The 20,545-nt window shown below is 33.5% G+C and overlaps 1 protein-coding gene and 1 long non-coding RNA gene across 4 annotated transcripts; one reads left to right on the plus strand and one right to left on the minus strand.

The window, feature by feature from the left end:
* Positions 1 to 1,829: 1,829 nt before the first annotated feature.
* LOC114313473 (WAT1-related protein At1g68170-like) lies at positions 1,830 to 11,932 on the plus strand. The gene is made up of 6 exons (XM_028259855.2): positions 1,830 to 2,023; positions 6,400 to 6,516; positions 7,114 to 7,366; positions 8,237 to 8,395; positions 11,279 to 11,430; positions 11,611 to 11,932. The coding sequence occupies exons 1-6, from the start codon at positions 1,830 to 1,832 to the stop codon at positions 11,882 to 11,884; spliced, it is 1,149 nt and encodes a 382-aa protein (XP_028115656.2). The 3' UTR covers positions 11,885 to 11,932.
* Positions 11,933 to 13,158: 1,226 nt separating this feature from the next.
* LOC145820036 (uncharacterized) lies at positions 13,159 to 14,605 on the minus strand. Of its 3 annotated transcripts, none has more exons than XR_014360944.1 (3): positions 14,541 to 14,605; positions 14,331 to 14,435; positions 13,159 to 14,048 (listed from the first exon to the last, which is right to left on the minus strand). It is a non-coding gene; the product is annotated as an uncharacterized LOC145820036 (long non-coding RNA). The 3 variants fall into 3 exon arrangements; XR_014360943.1 differs by having other exon boundaries at positions 14,331 to 14,439; XR_014360942.1 differs by lacking the exon at positions 14,541 to 14,605 and having other exon boundaries at positions 14,331 to 14,534.
* Between the last annotated feature and the right edge of the window lie 5,940 nt (positions 14,606 to 20,545).

Raw genomic sequence — 20,545 nt, forward strand, 5'->3', positions numbered from 1 at the left:
GTGACATTTTTTTTAATAATATTTGATGAAAAATGTCATTAATTCTTACAGGACCTATTGGATAATAAATCTACCACGCAAATTTCGAAGGAGGGGTGCCTGTTGTACAGCAGGGTTGTTGTGCTATAAAACGGCACTCTTTGATTAGTTTTATCAGCAATGTTACATACTACTAAAAGTGGTGCTCTAAAGCACCACTAATAAGTTGGCATCCACTTAAAAAAAAAAAAAAAGGCACAGCAACACTGTGGCAATGGGTAGAGTCCATTGCCACATCATTAGTGCTACCACTAATTAGTGGTCTCAAGCATTTTTGTATATATATATATATATATTGTCTTTTGTTTTTAATTTGGGTGTTAGGTTTTTGGTTTTAAACAAAATAAAACTTTACAAAGTCTCCAAAGGCCATTTGTTGTTGTAAGGAAAAAATATTTATTGACATATTTTTTTATTTTATATTTTGAAAATTCACCTGAATTAAGATTTAATACGTATCTATTAATTGTTATGTTTTAAGCATTTTAAAAAATTAAATGTTACTAGTTGTATTTTTTTACATTGACATTTATATTTTAACTATGTATATTTTATTCTCCACAGACTAAAGTACAATTACATGTCAATGTTGATAATTTTAAAAATAATATATGTAAAAAACGAAAAACATATTGTAGATGACTTATTAATTTTATGTATTTATTTGCAAAAAATAAAATATAGTTAGCTATACTCTAATAAATATCAATGTAAAAAAAAAAAAAAAAAAAAGGGAATGGATTGTGTTTAGTCCAAATATTATATTAGACAGCGTTGTTAGGGCTCATGGGCTCCATCATGAGTTTCATTTCGATCATTCGAATTATTTATTTTTCAGGTCACTTTGTGTAGATCATCCATATAGAAAAATTAAGTTGATTTGATTTACATAGTTATATAATTTTATTATATTTGTCTTTGAAAAAAAACCTGATCTATTTTCAAATCATTCCTATTGTTTATTTTTTTCGGAGACAAATATAATAAAATTAGATAGTTACAAAGATCAAATAACTTGAATTTTTTGGTGGATAATTTACACATAGTAAACTAAAAAACAAACAGTTCAAATGATAAAAATAAGACCCATGGTAGACTCTATGGATATCCGGTCCAAAGATTGAATTGGAAACCACCTACTGCCAAAAAAAAACTAGTCTTGTCTGATTTCTTTTCTTAAATTCCAAAAATATTAGTCAATAAATACTCATTAAAACTCATAAAAATATATCAATGAACGTTTTCATTTGAAGATAGTCTCATCTGATTTCTTTTTTTAAATGCCAAAAATATTAGTCAATAAATACTCATTAAAACTCATAAAAATATATCAATAAATGTTTTCATTTGAAGATTTGTAAAGTTTTGTCTTTGTTTTGTTTCAAACCACAAAACTAGGCTATTAAAGAAACTTTAACACAACTCAAAAAAAAAAAAAAAAAAAAAAACATCAAAGGTAGCCCTTTTGACCACACAACAGGTACCTGTATCCCCAAATTTCCTATTTAATTATAATAAATAACGAAGGGAATGTTAGTACAGCTTCGATCCTCTGTTCCAAGCGAGAACCAACTCCCTTTCCCTTTCTTCTCCACAATGACCCTCTTTATATATATATATTCATTGTGTGTGGTTGTTTCTCATTTGCAATTGAATTCCAGACAAGCAAGCGAGAAGACGAAGTTGGTTCTTGATCTTCTTGCTTGTTCTTGCTCTCTCAAGAACTATACATATACATATATATATAGAGAGAGAGAGAGAGATAGATTTGGCCTTGTGGGTGGAGGGAGATGGAGAAGATAGCGAACACTATACATGGGTTGAAGCCAGCAATGATGATGGTGGTGGTTCAGGCTGCATTGGCAGGAAACAGTATATTCTACAAATTGGCTTCGAGTATTGGAATGAGCATGAGGGTCTTGATTGCCTATCGCTTTGTCATTGCTGTTGCCTTCATTGTCCCTCTTGCTCTACTCCTTGAAAGGTCCTCCATCTATACATATATATGCACTTTTGGGTTTTGATCTTTTTTTTTTTTTTTTGACAATGGGTTTTGATCATTTGAATATATACATATATCCCAGATTATTTCATGAATCTGCAATAGAAATGAAATGAAAAAAAAATAAAAATAAAAAACAGAACAAAATTTATACACAATAAATATCTATATATATATATATATATTTGTAATTACAGGAACGGCAGAACAAACTTAACATGGAAAGTTAATTTGAATATATATATACATATTTGTTTTTATTTTTATTATAAAAAAATATATATGTCCCTGATTATTCCATGAATCTGCAAGAGAAATGAAATGAAATGGAAAAAAATAAAAATAAAAAACAAAACAAAACAAAACTAATACACACACATATATATTTTGTTGTATTTGTTGTAATATTGTGTTTTTCACATGTGAGTTAATTTGTAATTAGACCAAAGTTAACATGGAAAGTTAATTTGAATATATATACATATTTGGTTTTATTTTTATTATAGAAAATATTGTAAATTGTTTACTTTTGTTCCTTTACTATTGGGTTGCATTATTTAATGAATCTGCAAGAGAAATAAAAAACAAAAGTGAATTTAACTTATGGCTGGCTTCCCTCCAGTCCCAGATCGGACTGAAGGGTGTTGTTGGCCCTGTAGAGGCTCACTACGGGACCTATTTCGATAATTCATTCAATATGTAAAACTTATTGAGTACTGTATGTTTGTAAAAAATCACATTAATCAGATATCGATAGTTATGTGATCAAATCAGTTTTGTATAAAAAAAATGGACGGTGAGAAAATAAACGGTTGACAGAAAATTGACCCGATGAGATAGCTATCGATATCCGATCAATGTAATTTTTTATTGGCATAAAGTACTTGATGAATTCTACACATTGAACGGTTCGGATTATTGAAACGGGACCCGTGATGTGTCCCACAGATCTAACAACACCGTTCAATCCGATATGAGACCGGAAGGAAGCCACTGCCTTTAAATTATATGTATTTTAGTGTTTGTTGTAATATTGTGGGTTTTTTTATATGAGTTGATTTGTGATTACAGGAGAAGACCAAAGTTAACATGGAAAGTCACGTGCCAAGCTTGTCTTAGTGGCTTACTTGGGTAAGCTCAATCAATATCTATTAATATATATATATATATTGAATAATTTAGAAATTAATGGGCTCAATTACCTAATTCTCAATTTTCTATGAAAGCAGCAGAAACACATACCCTCCCCATTTTCCCCCAAACGGCCGTGAGCCTCTCTCCCCTCCCTTTTTGATTTTTTAATTTTTTTTATATTAATTTCTTCCATGGAAGAGCTTGCTAAGATTCCTCACACAAATACCTATCAACTCATCTAGCTTCCTCTTGTATTTTTTAAGACTTTGGTGAGAAATTTTGTGCTCAAACCTCTTGAAAGATTGGATTTAAATCTTCTTGGTGACATTACTCTCTTTCCATCATCTCTTGGGATAAAATAGGGTAGGGATTTCATCTCTTTCATTTAAAATGTATAGAAAGCATTTTAGGTACTCTCAGTTCTGACGACATAGAGTTGGGTGGTCATGCTTAACAATTAATTTTTGAGAAATGCTTTAAACCACTAATTAGTGGTGGCTCTAATGATGTGGCAGTGGGTCCCAACCACTGCCACAATGTGTTTATGCCTTGTTTTTTTTTTAATTGCCACCTCACTAGTGGTGGGATTAGTGATGACAAATTAGTGGTCTATAGCATTGCTCTTAATTTTTTTACGGACTTGCACGTGTATATCTATGCTTAATTATATCTACGTTCTTTTGAGTTTTGTTATTATTTTGGGAGTAAACTAGTTAAGTTCACATGCGCATGTAAACTACTGAACTTGTAAAATTAATTAGTCAATATGTTGGGATATAAGAAAAATCGATAAAATCGAGCCGATCGATCGAAATTGACGGAAATTTTAATTTTTGGTTTGTTTTTCATAACAAATAGTCTGTTTCGATTTTGAAACTTTTTATACCGATGCAAATCGAACCGACCGAATATTATATTTAAATCCTTTTATATTATAATTTCTTGAACATTATATAAGAAGTAACTAATATAATACACTTTTGTGATAAAAATTAGGGAGAAAAACATTTGTAGAGCAATTTTTATATATTTTCTTCATTTATTTTCTATATAAAATTCTATAATCTACTATAAAGCCTTTTAAAATTTCATGTAAATTTCTCTTCTATATCAAACTGACAAAACCGAACTGTAGCATATGGTCTATATCGGTTTCTCAAAATAGAAAGAATTAGTTCGGTACTAAATATACTCTTAATACTGACCAAACCGAACCGTACTATTTACACCTTTATCAACATGTGTAAATTTATTTGGACGTTAATGTAAATTGCATTTGGGGGTTGTGAATTCAGTCGTGGCTTTTAAAGACAACTAATTTAGGACTAAATGTTAATTATCTTTAATGTATTCATATTTTATTTTAAGCAATTGGTATGAGATTCAGCTTATGGATATTGAAGTTGGTGAAAAAACAGTATTTTCATTTAAATTCGTTTTGAATTAGATTTTGTCGCTAATAAAATATTTTGGAGTTGTTTAATTCTTAAATGTCACATTCTTCTAAAACTAAATTTTATTGGGTTCATTCACCCTAATTATAATAAATTAGTAATAATCCACCAACTTATAAAACACGACATGACAATAATTCTTTGCAATAATATTTATATAATAATCTTGTAATAATTGGGGGTCGTTTGGTAATGTTGGTTTTTTGACTTTTTTGACTTTTTTAGTCGGGAACTCTTTTGTTCGTTTGGTTTTCTTGTTTGACTTTTTTGACTTTTTTTGCATTGGAATGACAAAATTGCCCTCCACTTGAAAATGATGCTTTTTTGACTTTATGTTTGTATATGGGTCAATTTGGTAATTTTGCATCAAAAGTTAAGTGTTTTGTCATTTTGTAATTTTGTAGTTTTTTTTTGTCCTTATGTGCTTATTTAGTCCCAACTCAAAAATAAAACCAAGGCTTAATATATTTTAAACTTAAGTTATCTATCAAAACTATTATTGTTTGGGTTTTGCGCTTAAATCACTTACTTAAACTTAAACTATTATAACCTTATTAAAAAGATAAAAAATAAAAATAATATTTATAAGTGTTTTGTTTTAAAATGAAAGTTTAGTAGTGCTGATCCCTTAGGTAGGCTTTGAAAATGGAGTTTTCTTATATATATTTTTTTATAAAAAAATTACAGATAAAATAATAGCTTATTGATATTTTTTTATTTATTTATTTAGTAACTACAAAAAGTTTCTTTACACAAATAATCGTTAAAATTTATTTTCATATATTAAGATAAGAAAAAATCATTACAAAGACTCAAAAAAGATAAAATAGGGTCTTGTTGTTTTATAATTTAGCAATAATCAATACAAACAACATAATTCACCAATATCTGATAACGAAATGATTATGTTATTGTAATATGATATCTGAGAACACAATCATAATCCACACAAATCACAATCCACTAATTATTTGATAACAAAACACAAATTATTGGAAAAAGATTGAGAGAAAAAATTAAGGCAAAATTATTCAATTAAATTATGATAAAGAGAGAGGGCAAAAAAAGTAGGGCAAAAAAAATTAAGGAAAAGAAATTAGGGTAAAATTATTCAATTAAAATATGATAAAGAGAGGGCAAAAAAATTAAGAAAAAGTTTATTCTATTAAAATTTTGAAATTAGACTCTATTCGGACTCATTATATTACATATGTTTGTTTGGACTAATTATATAAATTTTTAATTGGGCCTAACAATGATTATATATATATATTTTTTAATTTGGTCCAACAGATTTTTTGAGAGGCCTTTTAGACTGGGCCTCAAACAATAAAAAATGATTGGCTTTAAACTTTTAATATAATATAAAGGATATATTTTGCAAATGGTCTCCGTAGTTTACACGATGTGTTAAATTGGTACCTGTTGTTTTAATTTGATCAATTTTGTCCCTTAATTTAACAGGCTATCTCGTATTGGTTCAATAAATAACAGCCATTAGGTTTGGTGGACGGAAAGTTCTCACGTGCTCAAACAATATGTCAATTTGGTCCATGTAATTTACATGATGTGTGTATTTAGTTCCTGTAAAAATTGAGCAAATTATGACACATCGTGTAAACTATAGAGATTTAATTGACACATCATTTGAGTTTTCATTCACCAAACCTAACAATCATTATTTACAGAATCAATATAACACATTACTGAATTTAAAAAGTACGTGTAATTTTTTGAGCCTGAATAATAATGTTCAATTTTTAATTGTAGAGGATCAATGGCACAAAATTTATACGCCGAGGGTTTCGTTTTGACGTCAGCGACCTTTGCTGCTGCTTTGTACAATCTCATCCCTGCCTGCACCTTCATTTTGGCCGTCTTTTTCCGGTACTCTCTCTCTCTCTCTCTCTCTCTCTCTCTATATATATATATATATATATGCAAAATGTATAGCTAAACAGATTTCCTAAATTTTACTAAGCCTCCGTTTGGCAACACAGTTTGAGGCTAAAATAGCCACTACAGTCCAAAATTGTGTATAATGATAAAAATTAAAAAAAAAACAAAAAAAAAACTTATATTAATGATATATGAAATAAAAAAAAATTCATATAGAATGTGTAATAATATAGTTCAATGCGTGTACTTTTTATTTTGAAATAAAACATTCACAAAAATTACTTTTAATTACAAAATTAACATTATCCTATTATTATTCTTGTGATATTTTCTATATGAATAGGGCTTTTCAAAATCTAGTGGGAAATTAATATATATATATATATATATAGGAAAATATAAATCAATGATATTTTAAAAAAATAATTACAAATCAGTCATAAATTTTATAAATTTAATAATAAAATCTTAAAATTTTCTATAAATTTGTAGTTATTTTTTAAAAAAATTATTGGTTTCTAATTATATTCTTTTTAGATAATAGTATTGCATGATAGCCATCTGATGTGGGTATGATGTGTACAGGATGGAGAGGCTGGGATTGGGTACAACGATAGGCAAGATGAAGGTGGCAGGGACATTGATGTGCATAGGTGGGGCCATGCTACTCATCTTCTACAAAGGGGTAGAGCTCAACATCTCATCAACCAATGTTGACCTTTTGCATCACAAGGGCGGACACATGGCAACACTACACCCACATGATAGTAATAACGTGGTGGGAGCTTTATTGGTTGTGTCCTGTTGTGTCTCTGTTGCAATAGGATTGATTGTTCAGGTAATCTTGCAACAATAACCAACAAATTAAGGGGTTGGTTGAGGTGTCTTAAATAAGTATACTTTTTAACTTTTTGGACTATAAGGTTGAGAAAAAAATGGTTGTTTAAGATAACTTTTTGACTTTTTACGAAAAATGTGTATTAAAAAATTGTATAAATTAGTGTATAGGAGAAGCTTGGGCAGAGTAGGCAGTACGGTGGGCAGAGTAGTGTATATGAGAAGCTTGCCTCCTTTTCGAGCATTGAATTGAACGGTGTTGTTCAGCCCGTGGAGACCCACCACGAGTCCCGTTTTGCTAATCGAAACCATTCAATGTGTAGAACTCGTTGAATACTATATGTTTGTAAAAAATCATGTTAATTGAATATCGATAGCTATCTGATCAGATTAGTTTTTTTGTCAACAGTTAACTATAACACCATCCATTTTTTTATACAAAACTGATTTGATCATATAGTTAGCGATATTTGATCAACATGATTTTTTATGGCATATATTACTCGATAAGTTTTATATATTGAACGGTTCAAATTATCAAAACGGGACTCGTGATGGCCTTCCACAGGCCAAACAACACCGTCTTGTTTGCTTCTCTGCATGTTCCCTTTGTACAAATGGTGGACAGCTAAAGTATAACTCACACGACATGTGAGTTGTACTTTTTTTTTTTTTTTGTAAAATTAAATTTTTAATATTTTTTTGATAAATAGTGATAACTTTTTAACTTTTTTAGTAACTTTTTGACTTTTTTAAAGTTTGCCAAACCAACCCTAAATAAAAATAAATAAATGATTAAAAAAAATTAAATTTATTCAAATGACCTTAACTAGTGTCATTTATTCTGAATGTGTCATGTTTGTTGGGCCAGGCTAAGATGATAGAGGACTATCCTTGTGTGTACTCCAGCACTGCTTTGATGATGACGATGGCAGCAATCCAAGCCATTGGATTTGCACTCTGCATGGATAGAGATTGGAGTAAGTGGAAACTAGGATGGAATCTAAGACTACTAACCGTCTCTTATTCGGTATGTAACCTCATACTAAGTAGTAACCCAGGCTATGCGCGGGACTTTATAAATTAAAATAAATCATTATAATTATCTTGCAGTAACATAATGTTTTATCATGTAGTATGCATGAAATTCATAAGTTAATTTTTATGTTTATAACTTTTTAAATTATTAGTTTCAAATTTTTAAAAAAAATTATAAATCTACTAGTGAAATTTTGATAATTTCTATAATAATAAAAAAAAGAGTTAAACATGGTTAAATGAGCTAAGACATACCTCTTTTTGTTATGAAAATATATAAATTTAAATTTTTTTTTTTTAATTAACGAGTAAACTCCCTAAGCTTGTCCTCCGCCGATTTTGGAATCAACTACCTAATGTCGGTTAACTGGAGTAGAACGATAGGCAAACCTCGGGTGTGTGCACCGACTCCACAATGCACGCACCATTTCAGTCAAAGAGTGTAGCTACTAGGATTTGACTCCACACCTAAGTCCTCGATATGGGTCGTCCAACACTTAGAAGGCCCTCCTAGGACCACTACACCAAACCCTTGGGAGTTGGCCATAGGGAGTGTGGAACCTGGAACTTTAGGACTTATGCCCCAAAGCCTTACCAAAATGCCACAACTCCTTGAGTTAAATTTAAAAGTTATAATTAAGATAAATATACAATTTCATAATTAGGAAAAACATACAATTTTATTAGTAAATGTGAAGTAAATTGATATTTAACGCTGTGTTTCTAGGGAAACAATATGGTACATACCCCCTCAAAAAGTGTGTACCATATGCACCTTATAATTAAAAAAAAATAACATAACTTCATATTTTTTGAGTCATAACTAAGCACAATATGAGGCATAATTAAAGAACTCATGAGTCATTATTAAAATAAGAGTAATGATTGAGACCCCCACCTCTACAAGACCCTCACAACTCTGAATCACTCATGATGTGGATCCCACACATACATTAGTGGATCCCACACATACATGGAGAGCCAAAATTACTTTAAGGGTGTGGGTCATTCCCAAAGGGGATCCCAAACATTTTTCTTAAAATAATATCATAACTAAAGAAAATAACATAACTAAAGGTGCATATGGTACCATTTTTAAGGGTGTATATGTTAGAATTTCTCATGTTTCTGTTATTAATTCAATAATGTAAGTTACAGTTCTTTTGATTTTAATTTCATAACTAAAAATATAATAGGAATATAATGCCCACACGGAATGTGTACTAGCCTTTTAGTCTTTAAGAATAAGAAAGCTTTACAATAGCTTCAACCTTTCATTATTTTCTTTTAATTTTTTTTATTTAACTTGATTTTAAATATAAATAAAAGGTTTGATTTGATATGCTCTTGGTTAGAATTATCTTGAAAGAGCGAAAATTTGAATATGTGATTGGTCGAAATATATAATTTGATTAATTTCTTCTCATATTTGTAAAGAGAAATGGTAGAGGCCCATACTTAAAATCACAACTTCATCCATGATGTGGCAAGAGAGTTGGTGCCTTATATCATTAGGTGTGTAACGAATTAAAAATTGACACTTATGACCATATCATCATGGGTCGGATTCTGAGAACTTTTTTGAAGCTTCAACATTTTTCATTTGTAAATATCCTACAAATTGATGGGAGAAGAAGGATTTATGTAGCCAACCCCATTTGATGGGACTTAAGGTTTGGTTTGGTTTGGTTTCGTAAGTATCCTACATATTGAAGAAAAAAAAGGAAAAGGAAAAAAGAAATGTGTAGCTTGAGTTGGGATGACTAATCAACTTATTATTTAAATAAGACTTCAAAATATATTAATTTTTCCCATTAAATGATTTAAGATTTAGATAGATATACATAAAAAAATAAAAAAAGATAGTTATATTAATAAATCATAATTCAAATTTAGATATTGTCATATTTTTTTGAGATTCATATCTTAATTCTTATCTTCTTTATTTATGAGTGGTTCATATTTGTTTTTTTTTTTTAATTTATTTAAGTTATGGAGTTGGTTGTATTTTATTTTTTGAATTTAATTTATGTGTAGTTTCTATTTATTTATTTAAGTTATGGAGTTGTGGCTTTTTATTTACTTGTTAAAAATTTATTTAAGTTATGATGTGAGATAGAGACGTGATAGACATGTTAGTTTTATTGATTTAAATTCTAATGGTGGGAGATATTTTCAAAATAGATTTATTTAGATAGACTTTAAAGATTTTTAAAATTTAAAATTGGATATTGAGAGGCAAAATAAAGATTTTAAGTGAAATGATAAAGATCAAATTTGTTAATTTTATCTGTTTGTATATTTGATTTTTAAATTTTTTTTATTATGTTTATTTAAAAAAAATGCCATGTAGAAAAGAGAGTACATGAGAGTTTAGTATTAAGAGACTGAAAATCTCTCATGTTTCACACTATATTTTTATAATATATAAGATAAGTCTACAAACATAGAAAATCGTCATGGAATCGTGAATGTATGTGTACAAAAGTTTTTTTAAAAAAGTTGATGCCACAAAAAAATCTTGTAAAATTTTGATGCATGTTATGTGTTCAATTCTGTAATCGATTTCTGTGTTAATATAATGATTATTCATATATTTCAACAAGTTACCACTTGTTTGGTCTTTTTTTTTTTTTTAAATGGTCTAAAAGTTTTAGATACAAGATCTATTGCTGATTTTTTAATAATATGTTAAATTATTAATGACAAATTTTAATTTAAATTGTTAAATGGTAGTAAACAATTGAACACATGTACTCCGAAAAATTCTACGAAGTGTCTGGATTAAGTTTAGGTGTGGGTGTAAATCTAAATTATGAATTTTAATTCAATTATGGAGCAGTTGTAAAATGTGTTTGACTTGCTTGCATTGTAGGGGATTGTGGCTAGTGGAGTAACGTTTACCCTCATGGCTTGGTGTGTACAAATAAGGGGTCCACTGTTTGTATCAATTTTTAGCCCCGTGATGCTTGTTCTTGTGGCAATAGCTGGCTTATTGCTATTGGACGAGAAGCTACACTTGGGAAGGTATATATGTACACATGATATGATATTATTAACAACATTAACTAGCCAATACTATTAAAATCAAATGAATAATTATGGTCGGTGTTATCTGCTTTGTCACATAAATAATTTTTTGCTTGATATATATGGACATACATTGCATCATTTGACTTAATTTTTTTTATTTGTATATAATAATAGTGTGTTAGGAGCTGGGGTAATAGTGTGTGGATTATACATAGTCTTGAAGGGAAAAAGTAAAGAGTTGAAGAGAATTACACAACTGATGCCATCAAAGAGCTCCAAAGAATCGGAACATATCGATATCATAGTCACTTCTTTGACAGAAAACAACAATGGAAGTAGTGACAACATCACAGTGGTGGAAGAAGAAGAAGAGGAAGAGGTAAGTTCAGAGGTAGAAGGGGTTTTCAATCTGGACCAGATGAGTTCACACGAGATAGTAGCAATCTGAATCTGTATTTGATTTACATTGGATTAGGTTAATTTCGTTCGATTGACTGAAGAAATATGTTGATGAAATTGATTAGAATATGCTTTTTGTGCCACCATTTGGTTCTTATAAGGCAATTATTTGCTTCTTAGAGCAATTTCTGTTTAAGATTATTCACCAACATTGTTAGATATTTGTCTGTCATTAGAATCTACAATCTTAGTTATTTACTGTACTTGGAGGTGCGTGCTTTAAAGTTTGCTTCTTTTTTTCTTTTTCATTTTTTTTTTTCAGAGCACTGAGAAATTTTGTTGCATGGAAATAAGAGAACTATTGACCTGCAAATTTGACAATATTACATGTGCTCACTTGTCTGCTTTTTGTTATGGGTATAAGATATTATATTGGAAAGCTTTCAAGGAGCTACATCGCTTTTGTAATTTTTAACATGTTCTTAAAACAAAGAGAATTATACATCCTTAATTGTTTACATTAGTGGAAGAATGTAATCTATTATGCCTCTGTTTGGCAAGTTGATTCTTGGGCTTTTTTGGCTATTTTAGTCACAAAAGACAAAATAAGTTATTTTAGCCATAACAAACAAAACATCACATCCAACCCATAATCATTACATTCTTCTCTCACAAAAAAAATTCAAAAAAGCCAAAAAGCCAAAAAGCCCTTCCCAAACCAAGTTTTTAAGCCCAGGCTAAAATAGCCAAAAAAGCCAAAAAGCCAAAAAGTCAACCCACTTCCCAAACGGAGGCTATATTGTGCTTCTATAGGAAGAACCATAACCAATTTATTGGTATAATATTCACTATTATAAAAACAGATAAAGATTGCACTTTTTTTGTGTGATGTATGTTATTTAATCAGACCTTTTAAGTTTTATTAAAGTGTAATATTTGGGAGTGTGATTAAAAATATTTAGATCACACATTTTAAGTGTGATTAATAATATTTAGATCACACCTTTTAAGTGTGATAATAAATATTTAGATCACATCTTTTAAGTGTGATTAATAACATTTAAATCACATCTTTTAAGTGTGATTAATAATTAATAAAACCTGTGATAATCAACACTTAGATCACATCTTTTAAGTGTGATTAATAATATTTAAATCAAATTTTTTAAGTGTGATTAATAATATATATCACATCTTTTAAAGTGTGATCAATAACTAATAAAACCTGTGATGATGAACATTTAGATCACAGATTTATTTTTGTACGCACATTTGAAGAATGTAATACACACTATACACTATAATTTGAATCACAACCACATATTGAATGGAATAACGTCATATATTTTATAAATAAAAATTAAATGTTCAAAAATATATACAAAGGAATTAAATAAAAAGTTTTAAACTGTGCTTACATATATTAAAAAATGAAAAAACTTAAAAAACTAAGTTCTTGAATTCTTTGACCATATTTTGCATCTCTCCAAGAAATTTCTGACCTGAAAAATAAAAGCACAAATTAATTCAGAAACCACTAGAAGCATATGAATAAACTAACTATTTGTTGCAGGGACTACATGAAAGCATTTTCATTATTATTAGAAACTACATATAAAGTGTTATAATCAAGCTGAACAGCCATTAGCACAAATACAAGTGTGATAAAATTAGAGAAAATTATATTAATTACCTGAACTACTTTTCACACTGGATTGGTCATCCTCTTCCTTTGAGTAGTTTCATAAATTTTCAAAGCACTTTATAAAAGAAATTCCAGAAGTCAAAATATTTTTAAGGTAACTCAAATTGCTTAAAAATGTACTAACCAGCCAAACTTACGTGTTTATTACAACTACAAGGCTTGTGTTTATTTTAGAATTAATCAGATCAAGCAAGTATACAATCATCAATGTTAGATCAATAATTAACAATATCCAATGGTACCTACAATTGAACAAGTCACAAATATAAGAAGCCTGACAACATGTACATATCACAGAAAAAACTTTTAGGCAAAGAAAAATTATATAAAGCAATTCATAGTAACAAAATATTATAATTTCCCGAGCTAAAATCAGAGGAAACAGAGGCACTTGCCTTTCCATCTATCCCCAAGCTAAAAATACTTGTCTCATCAGGCCCAAAAAGAACAGAGCTAATAGCAGAATCATGAGCTGGCCACCCAGTAATTTGTAGTCCGGCAGACATATCTTTGCCAAATTAAGATGTATACATTTGTTGCTCATGTCTTGCGTGCAGCATGAGATTGGGGACAAGTTTTCTTTCAAAGTAGAAATGTTTAATCCTCCCTTCCTCCCTCCAACTCTGAAGCCCCAAAAGAAAGAAAATGATTCCTTTTTCATGTATTTTTACTTGGTGTGCCAAAGAATAGTAACAGCAACGCATTTGAGCCTCAAAAGCAAAATGTGTAACACTTAATTTAAGAAATATAATAACCATTCATACATAAACATCAAATGCTATAAGGATACCGAACATGTGAATCATTCCATCAGTTGCAACAGCTGCTAAAATCTTCCCGTTATGGTTGAAGCATAAGGAAGTAATTGCTGGAGGATCTTCACCAAGGGGAAGGACTGTCTTCAATAAAGTTAAGAAATATTAAGACATAATAGCTATTTGTCAAAGACAAATTGACTTTCTACATTAATGTACAATTTGTGGGACACACAAGGGCATACCATAGCCTTCCATGTTTTCATGCTCCAGATAGTTACGCTTACAAATCCCAACTTATCCATATAACTCATGCAATCCCAACTTATCCGTATAACTCGTGCCATGCCTATAAAAAAACTAGGTCCTAAGAATGATTCATATTCCAAAAACATAAATAATAAACAAGTATGATGATAACATCTAAAAACATTGATTAAAGATGGGGATTGGTGTGAATTATTTTTTATTTATTTTTTATTTTTTATCACAAGTAGTCAATTAGTAAGTTACATAAACGCTGCAACTCAATAGACAGAATTTAACCAACTACAATAGTACTTAAAGGACAAAAATATACAGTACAATGGAGAAATAAATTTAGTTACAAGAAAGATACATACCATACAGTGTCAGTCAAAGAATCTCCTACATTAATTCAAATAAATAGTAGCAAACATGTGCATTGAACTTTTTAATCATGCAAAATCCATCGGTAAGTAGGTATATCAGAACGACATAAGGCAACAATTATGATCAGTCAATATATATAATGTCCTGTTTAAGCACTCAACTTAGCAAAGAGGTACATTCTCCTACTCAAGCCTTGAAATGACCTCAAACATAAATCCCTAGATAAAACTTGATTAATATTTCAGTTCAAGCAATCAAAGAAAGCTAAATAAACTTCCTCAGGCTCCAAGGGACATAAGCTTTAAGTGGTAATGGCTCAAGGAAGATGTAACGCGCTCAAAAAAAACAATATTAAACCCATCAATAAAGATATGCATTGGTATGTAAAAGTTCCACATCCTTCTATTTATCAGAGTTTCATTACAAAAAGTATTACATGTTAACAACAAAAGCAAATGCCCTATGGGCTTACAGCTTTCCAAGTTAACACTTGGTTACAACAAAAGAGTACTAACTCATTTACACATTAAGCCCTTGGCTTGAATTTACATGTAATACATCAAAAATAAAATGACAAAAGTATGTCCGCCTCTAGCCTCCCAAGCTATGTCCTTGGAGGTGGCATGCTACCTGTACCTGAAAATGATATTCCCATATAGGGTGAGCCACAGCCCAGTAGAAATACACTAAACCAACCATGAACAATGACTAAAAGATTAGCAATTGATAGATGGCCAACACTGATACATTCACATAAACCACATATTTATGTCATCCGACTTATGAGTCCAAGTTACTTTTCATTTTTTTCCTTTTTCAACAGACTAGCATGTTAGCTCTATCATCACCTCAACAGATATGTATAACAACAATATCCCACATTCACAGATAAGCATATGAGATGTATCCACACTTCACAAAGATAAGCATATAAGCTCTATCTTCACTTCTCTAGACAAGCATATGAGCTGTATCTACGGAGTTCATCCCTTATCTTCTCCCAATACTATCCGGTTTAGAGGTACATCCCCCATCTTCCCCTAAACCGCGGAGTACATCCCTCATCTCCTCCTCTACACATAACGTATACAAACACATTGGTTCTATATACAATCACTCAATACATATATTTAATGTATTCTATCGACCGTCAAATTTCATGACACATTCCATTGATTAGTTTCCGTTTGCCTAATCATCATGCATTGTCTACAACAATCACGACTATCCTCCACCGATAGCCCAAAGCAATTATTTCTAAACAGAAAATAAATGCACAAATGGATATTCAATCAACATTTCATTTCCTCATTTCTCACAATTAATTATCCCAATTAATCAAAAAATGTAATTAGGTCATTTTCCATAATTAACATTTCAACCCTTAGGTCCCATTTTCATCAATGATTCAACCTTTATTCCATTTCTATATGCCAAACATGCATCTAGGTTTATTATGAAAAAAACCCCAACTTTTGTAAAATAACACAAAAGCCCCAAACTTTCACCAAATTACCAAACCAACCCCAACATCTCAAAATACTAAAATTTAAAGACAAAATCCATAGAGAGGAGTAGGGTATCCCTACCTCGAAGTTTGAACCAAAAAGGAGATGAAGACTCGAAGATCAACGTGCTCCAAATCCAAACTTTTTCAGATTAAGTCGAAGCTCTCAACGCCCTCTATCTTTTTAACAAAGGCCCTAGGCTAGATTCACACTCTAAGGAGATCAAATCTTAGAGAGAGTGTAGGTTTAGAGAGAGAGAGTCTCGGATCTAGGGTTTGAAAGAAAAGGAAGTGAAAAACTGATGTTCAAAAACGCTACTGTCCGCTGATATAAAGCACGCTCGCTCGAGCGAAGCCTTTGTCGCTCGAGCGACCAGACACAGAAAACTCTCGCTCGAGCCAAGAAGTTCTCGCTCTAGCCAAAAACTCAGAAGTGCGCTCGAGCGAAAGAATGCTCGCTCGAGCTAACAACTCAAACCCTCAGGTCTGCAACCAGAAGCACGCTCGAGCGACAGACTTCTCGCTCGAGCGAAGAACAAATCAGACCGCTCGAGCGAAGAAAGCTCGCTCGAGCCAAGAAATGTAGTTCTCAGGTCCAGAACCAGATGCAATCGCTCGCTCGAGCGAAGCCACTCTAGCTCGATCCACCAGACACGAACTCAACTCTCGTTCGAGCGACCAACTCCTCGCTTGAGCGAAGGTCCAAAAATCTAGGCAGCAGCACTAGGCTCCCAAACACAACCAACCTATAACAAACCTGCCCAACACATCCTATAACTCAAATACGAAGTAAAAAGGATGCAAACAAGATAATAAACAACTACCAACATCCACGGACACATGTCTGGATCACTGTACAACAAGGATAAACCCGGGATCGCTATAACCTGCCCCCCTTAAAGAATTTCGTCCCCGAAATTAAGCACAAGTTTTCAAAAACAAGCTTTTCCCCATTTTAAACAATGTTACATTTTAACATTCAACAATTCGACCCATTACCGGTCATCCCATCCCTTTAACAAGAGGCATCTCACAATATGTAAACAACATATGTACTTTCAACATGCATCAACATTACGCATTATCTTTCTAATTTCAACAATATAATCAACATATATAGTGTTACATTCAACTTCCATATGAGGCAAGTTCCAAAACATACTTCCAATAAACCAAAACATTTTCAATGTTTCACAACTTAAGACATATACAAAAGCTCTTAAGTTCAACAATAGTTCAAAATTTAAATACAAGATTACATATCAACAAACAAGTCCGGATATTTCTCATGGACTTCCAACTCACGTTCCCAAGTGGCTTCCTCCACTCCGTGATGTTTCCACAAGACTTTCACCAAAGGAATGGTCTTGCCACGCAGGACCTGATCCCGCCTATCCAAGACCCGAACCGGTCTCTCCTCATACGAGGCATCCTCACCTACCTCTAAATCGGTCCAATCCAACACATGTGATGGATCTGGCTCATACTTCCGAAGCATACTCACATGAAACACGTCATGCACTCCGGACAACTGCGGCGGTAAGGCTAACCGATAAGCAACCTCGCCAATCCTCTCAAGGATCTCAAAAGGACCAATAAACTGAGGGGATAACTTCCCACTCTTCCCAAACCTCATCAAGCCTCGCCTAGGTGATATCTTCAGAAAGACATGATCACCTACCTCAAACGCCAAAGGCCTCCTTCTACGGTCAGCATAAGATTTCTGACGACTCTGGGCTGTAACAAGCCTCCTACGGATAAGTTCAACCTTCTCCGTCGTCTCCCTAACCAACTCCGGACCCAACAAAGGTGCATCACCCACCTCGGCCCAACAAACTGGAGACCTACACGGTCGGCCATACAAGGCCTCAAACGGTGCCATACCGATGCTAGACTGAAAACTGTTGTTGTAGGAAAATTCTACCAAGGGTAAGTGCCTCTCCCACGTCCCACTGAAGTCCAGGACACAACCCCGAAGCATATCCTCGAGGATCTGGATAGTACGCTCGGACTGCCCGTCAGTCTGAGGATGATAGGCCGTACTAAAGGTCAACTTAGTGCCTAAGGCACTCTGCAAACTCTGCCACAACCTAGCAGTAAAACGAGGATCTCTATCTGAGACGATCGTCACTAGGACCCCGTGCAATCTCACTACGTTCCGAATATACAAGTCGGCAAGATGATCTACCGAATCTCTCACGCGCATAGGAATGAAGTGCGCCGACTTAGTCAACCGGTCTACAACCACCCAAATAGCATCACTACCCCACTGAGTCCTCGGAAGACCTACAACGAAGTCCATAGTGACATGCTCCCACTTCCACTCGGCAATAGGCAAGGGTTGCAACAAACCCACTGGCCTCTGATGCTCGGCCTTCCCTTGCTGGCAAGTAAGGCACTTCGATACGAAAACAGCCACATCTCTCTTCATACCTCGCCACCAAAACTGGCGACCCAAATCCTGATACATCTTAGTACCTCCCGGATGCACCGCAAGGCACGAATGGTGAAACTCTCGAAGTACCTCCTCTCGGCAAGACTCCGGTACAAACAAACGGTCTCGGTATCTCACACTCAGGTCGGGATACACCGTCAAACCCTTCTCAACTTTCCCACTGGAGATCTTCTCTCAGAGGGATTCTACCTCAAGGTCACCTCTCTGTGCCTCTAACACTCTAGTCACAAGTGTAGGCTGCGCAACAACAGAAAACAAGGCCGCAGCCTCAACAGATTCGCCCAGTAGCAAATCAAACTCGCTAAGTGCTCCCAACATCTCCCATTCCCGGATGGCTATACAAGCTACATCACTAATGGACTTCCTACTAAGGGCATCGGCCACAACATTGGCCTTTCCCGGGTGATAGTGTAACTCAAAATCATAGTCCTCGATGAACTCCATCCATCTCCTCTGCCTCAAATTCAAGTCTCTCTGTGTAAACAGATACTTCAAACTCTTGTGGTCCGAGAATACCTCGAACCTCTCACCATAAAGGTAGTGCCTCCAAATCTTCAAGGCAAAGATCACTGCTGCTAACTCTAGGTCGTGTGTGGGGTAATTCTTCTCGTGTATTTTCAACTGACGTGAGCCATAAGCTACCACTTTCCCCTCTTGCATCAACACACAACCCAAACCCTCTCGTGAGGCATCACAATAAACCGCATAACCCAACCCTCTCTCCGGAATGATCAACACCGGAGCGGTGGTCAATCTAACTTTCAGCTCTTGGAACGACTTTTCACAAGTCTCACTCCACACAAACTTGACTCCCTTCCGAGTCAGTCTAGTCAACGGTGACGCTAACCTGGAGAAATCTTTCACAAACCGACGGTAATACCCAGCTAATCCCAGAAAACTGCGGATCTCAAACACACTCTTAGGCTGTGCCCAATCTTGCACTGCCTCAACCTTGGATGTATCAACAGACACCCCTTCCCCGGATACCACGTGGCCTAAGAATTTGACTTCCCTCAGCCAGAACTCACACTTCCCAAACTTGGCATACAGCCTATGGGCTCTAAGTAACTCAAGCACCACTCTCAAGTGTGCCTCGTGCTCCTCCTCAGAAGGCGAATAGATAAGGATGTCGTCCACAAAAACGACTACAAACCGATCCAAGAATTCCCGGAAGATCCGGTTCATCAAGTCCATAAAGACTGCCGGTGCATTGGTAAGCCCGAATGGCATCACCAGAAACTCGTAATGGCCATACCGCGTACGGAATGCCGTCTTAGGAATATCCTCCTCCCTGACCCTCAACTGGTGGTAACCCGATCTCAAGTCTATCTTAGAGAAACAACGGTAACCCTTCAACTGGTCAAACAGGTTATCTATACGGGGCATAGGATACTTATTCTTAACCGTAGCCCGATTCAACTTCCGGTAGTCAATACACAATCTCAAGGCACCATCTTTCTTTTTAACAAAGAGGGCCGGTGCTCTCCACGGCGAAACACTAGGGCGAACAAAGCCCTTATCTAGCAATTCCTAGAGCTGAACTTTCAACTCAACCAACTCTGCTGGAGCAAAACGGTAAGGTGCCATAGAAATCGGCGCCGTGCCGGGCACTAGATCAATAGAGAACTCTATCTCTCGATGAGGTGGCAAACTAA

This window comes from Camellia sinensis, chromosome 2 (genome assembly GCF_055761805.1).
Source record: "Camellia sinensis isolate YWXY chromosome 2, ASM5576180v1, whole genome shotgun sequence".
Taxonomy (NCBI): domain Eukaryota; kingdom Viridiplantae; phylum Streptophyta; class Magnoliopsida; order Ericales; family Theaceae; genus Camellia; species Camellia sinensis.

Excerpts from the sequence above, each read along its gene's own strand:
- LOC114313473 (XM_028259855.2), top strand. The coding sequence starts at position 1,830 with ATGGAGAAGATAGCGAACACTATACATGGGTTGAAGCCAGCAATGATG. Across the intron at positions 7,367-8,236 it reads CAATAGGATTGATTGTTCAG|GCTAAGATGATAGAGGACTA; the intron begins GTAATCTTGCAA and ends TTGTTGGGCCAG. Across the intron at positions 8,396-11,278 it reads TACTAACCGTCTCTTATTCG|GGGATTGTGGCTAGTGGAGT; the intron begins GTATGTAACCTC and ends CTTGCATTGTAG.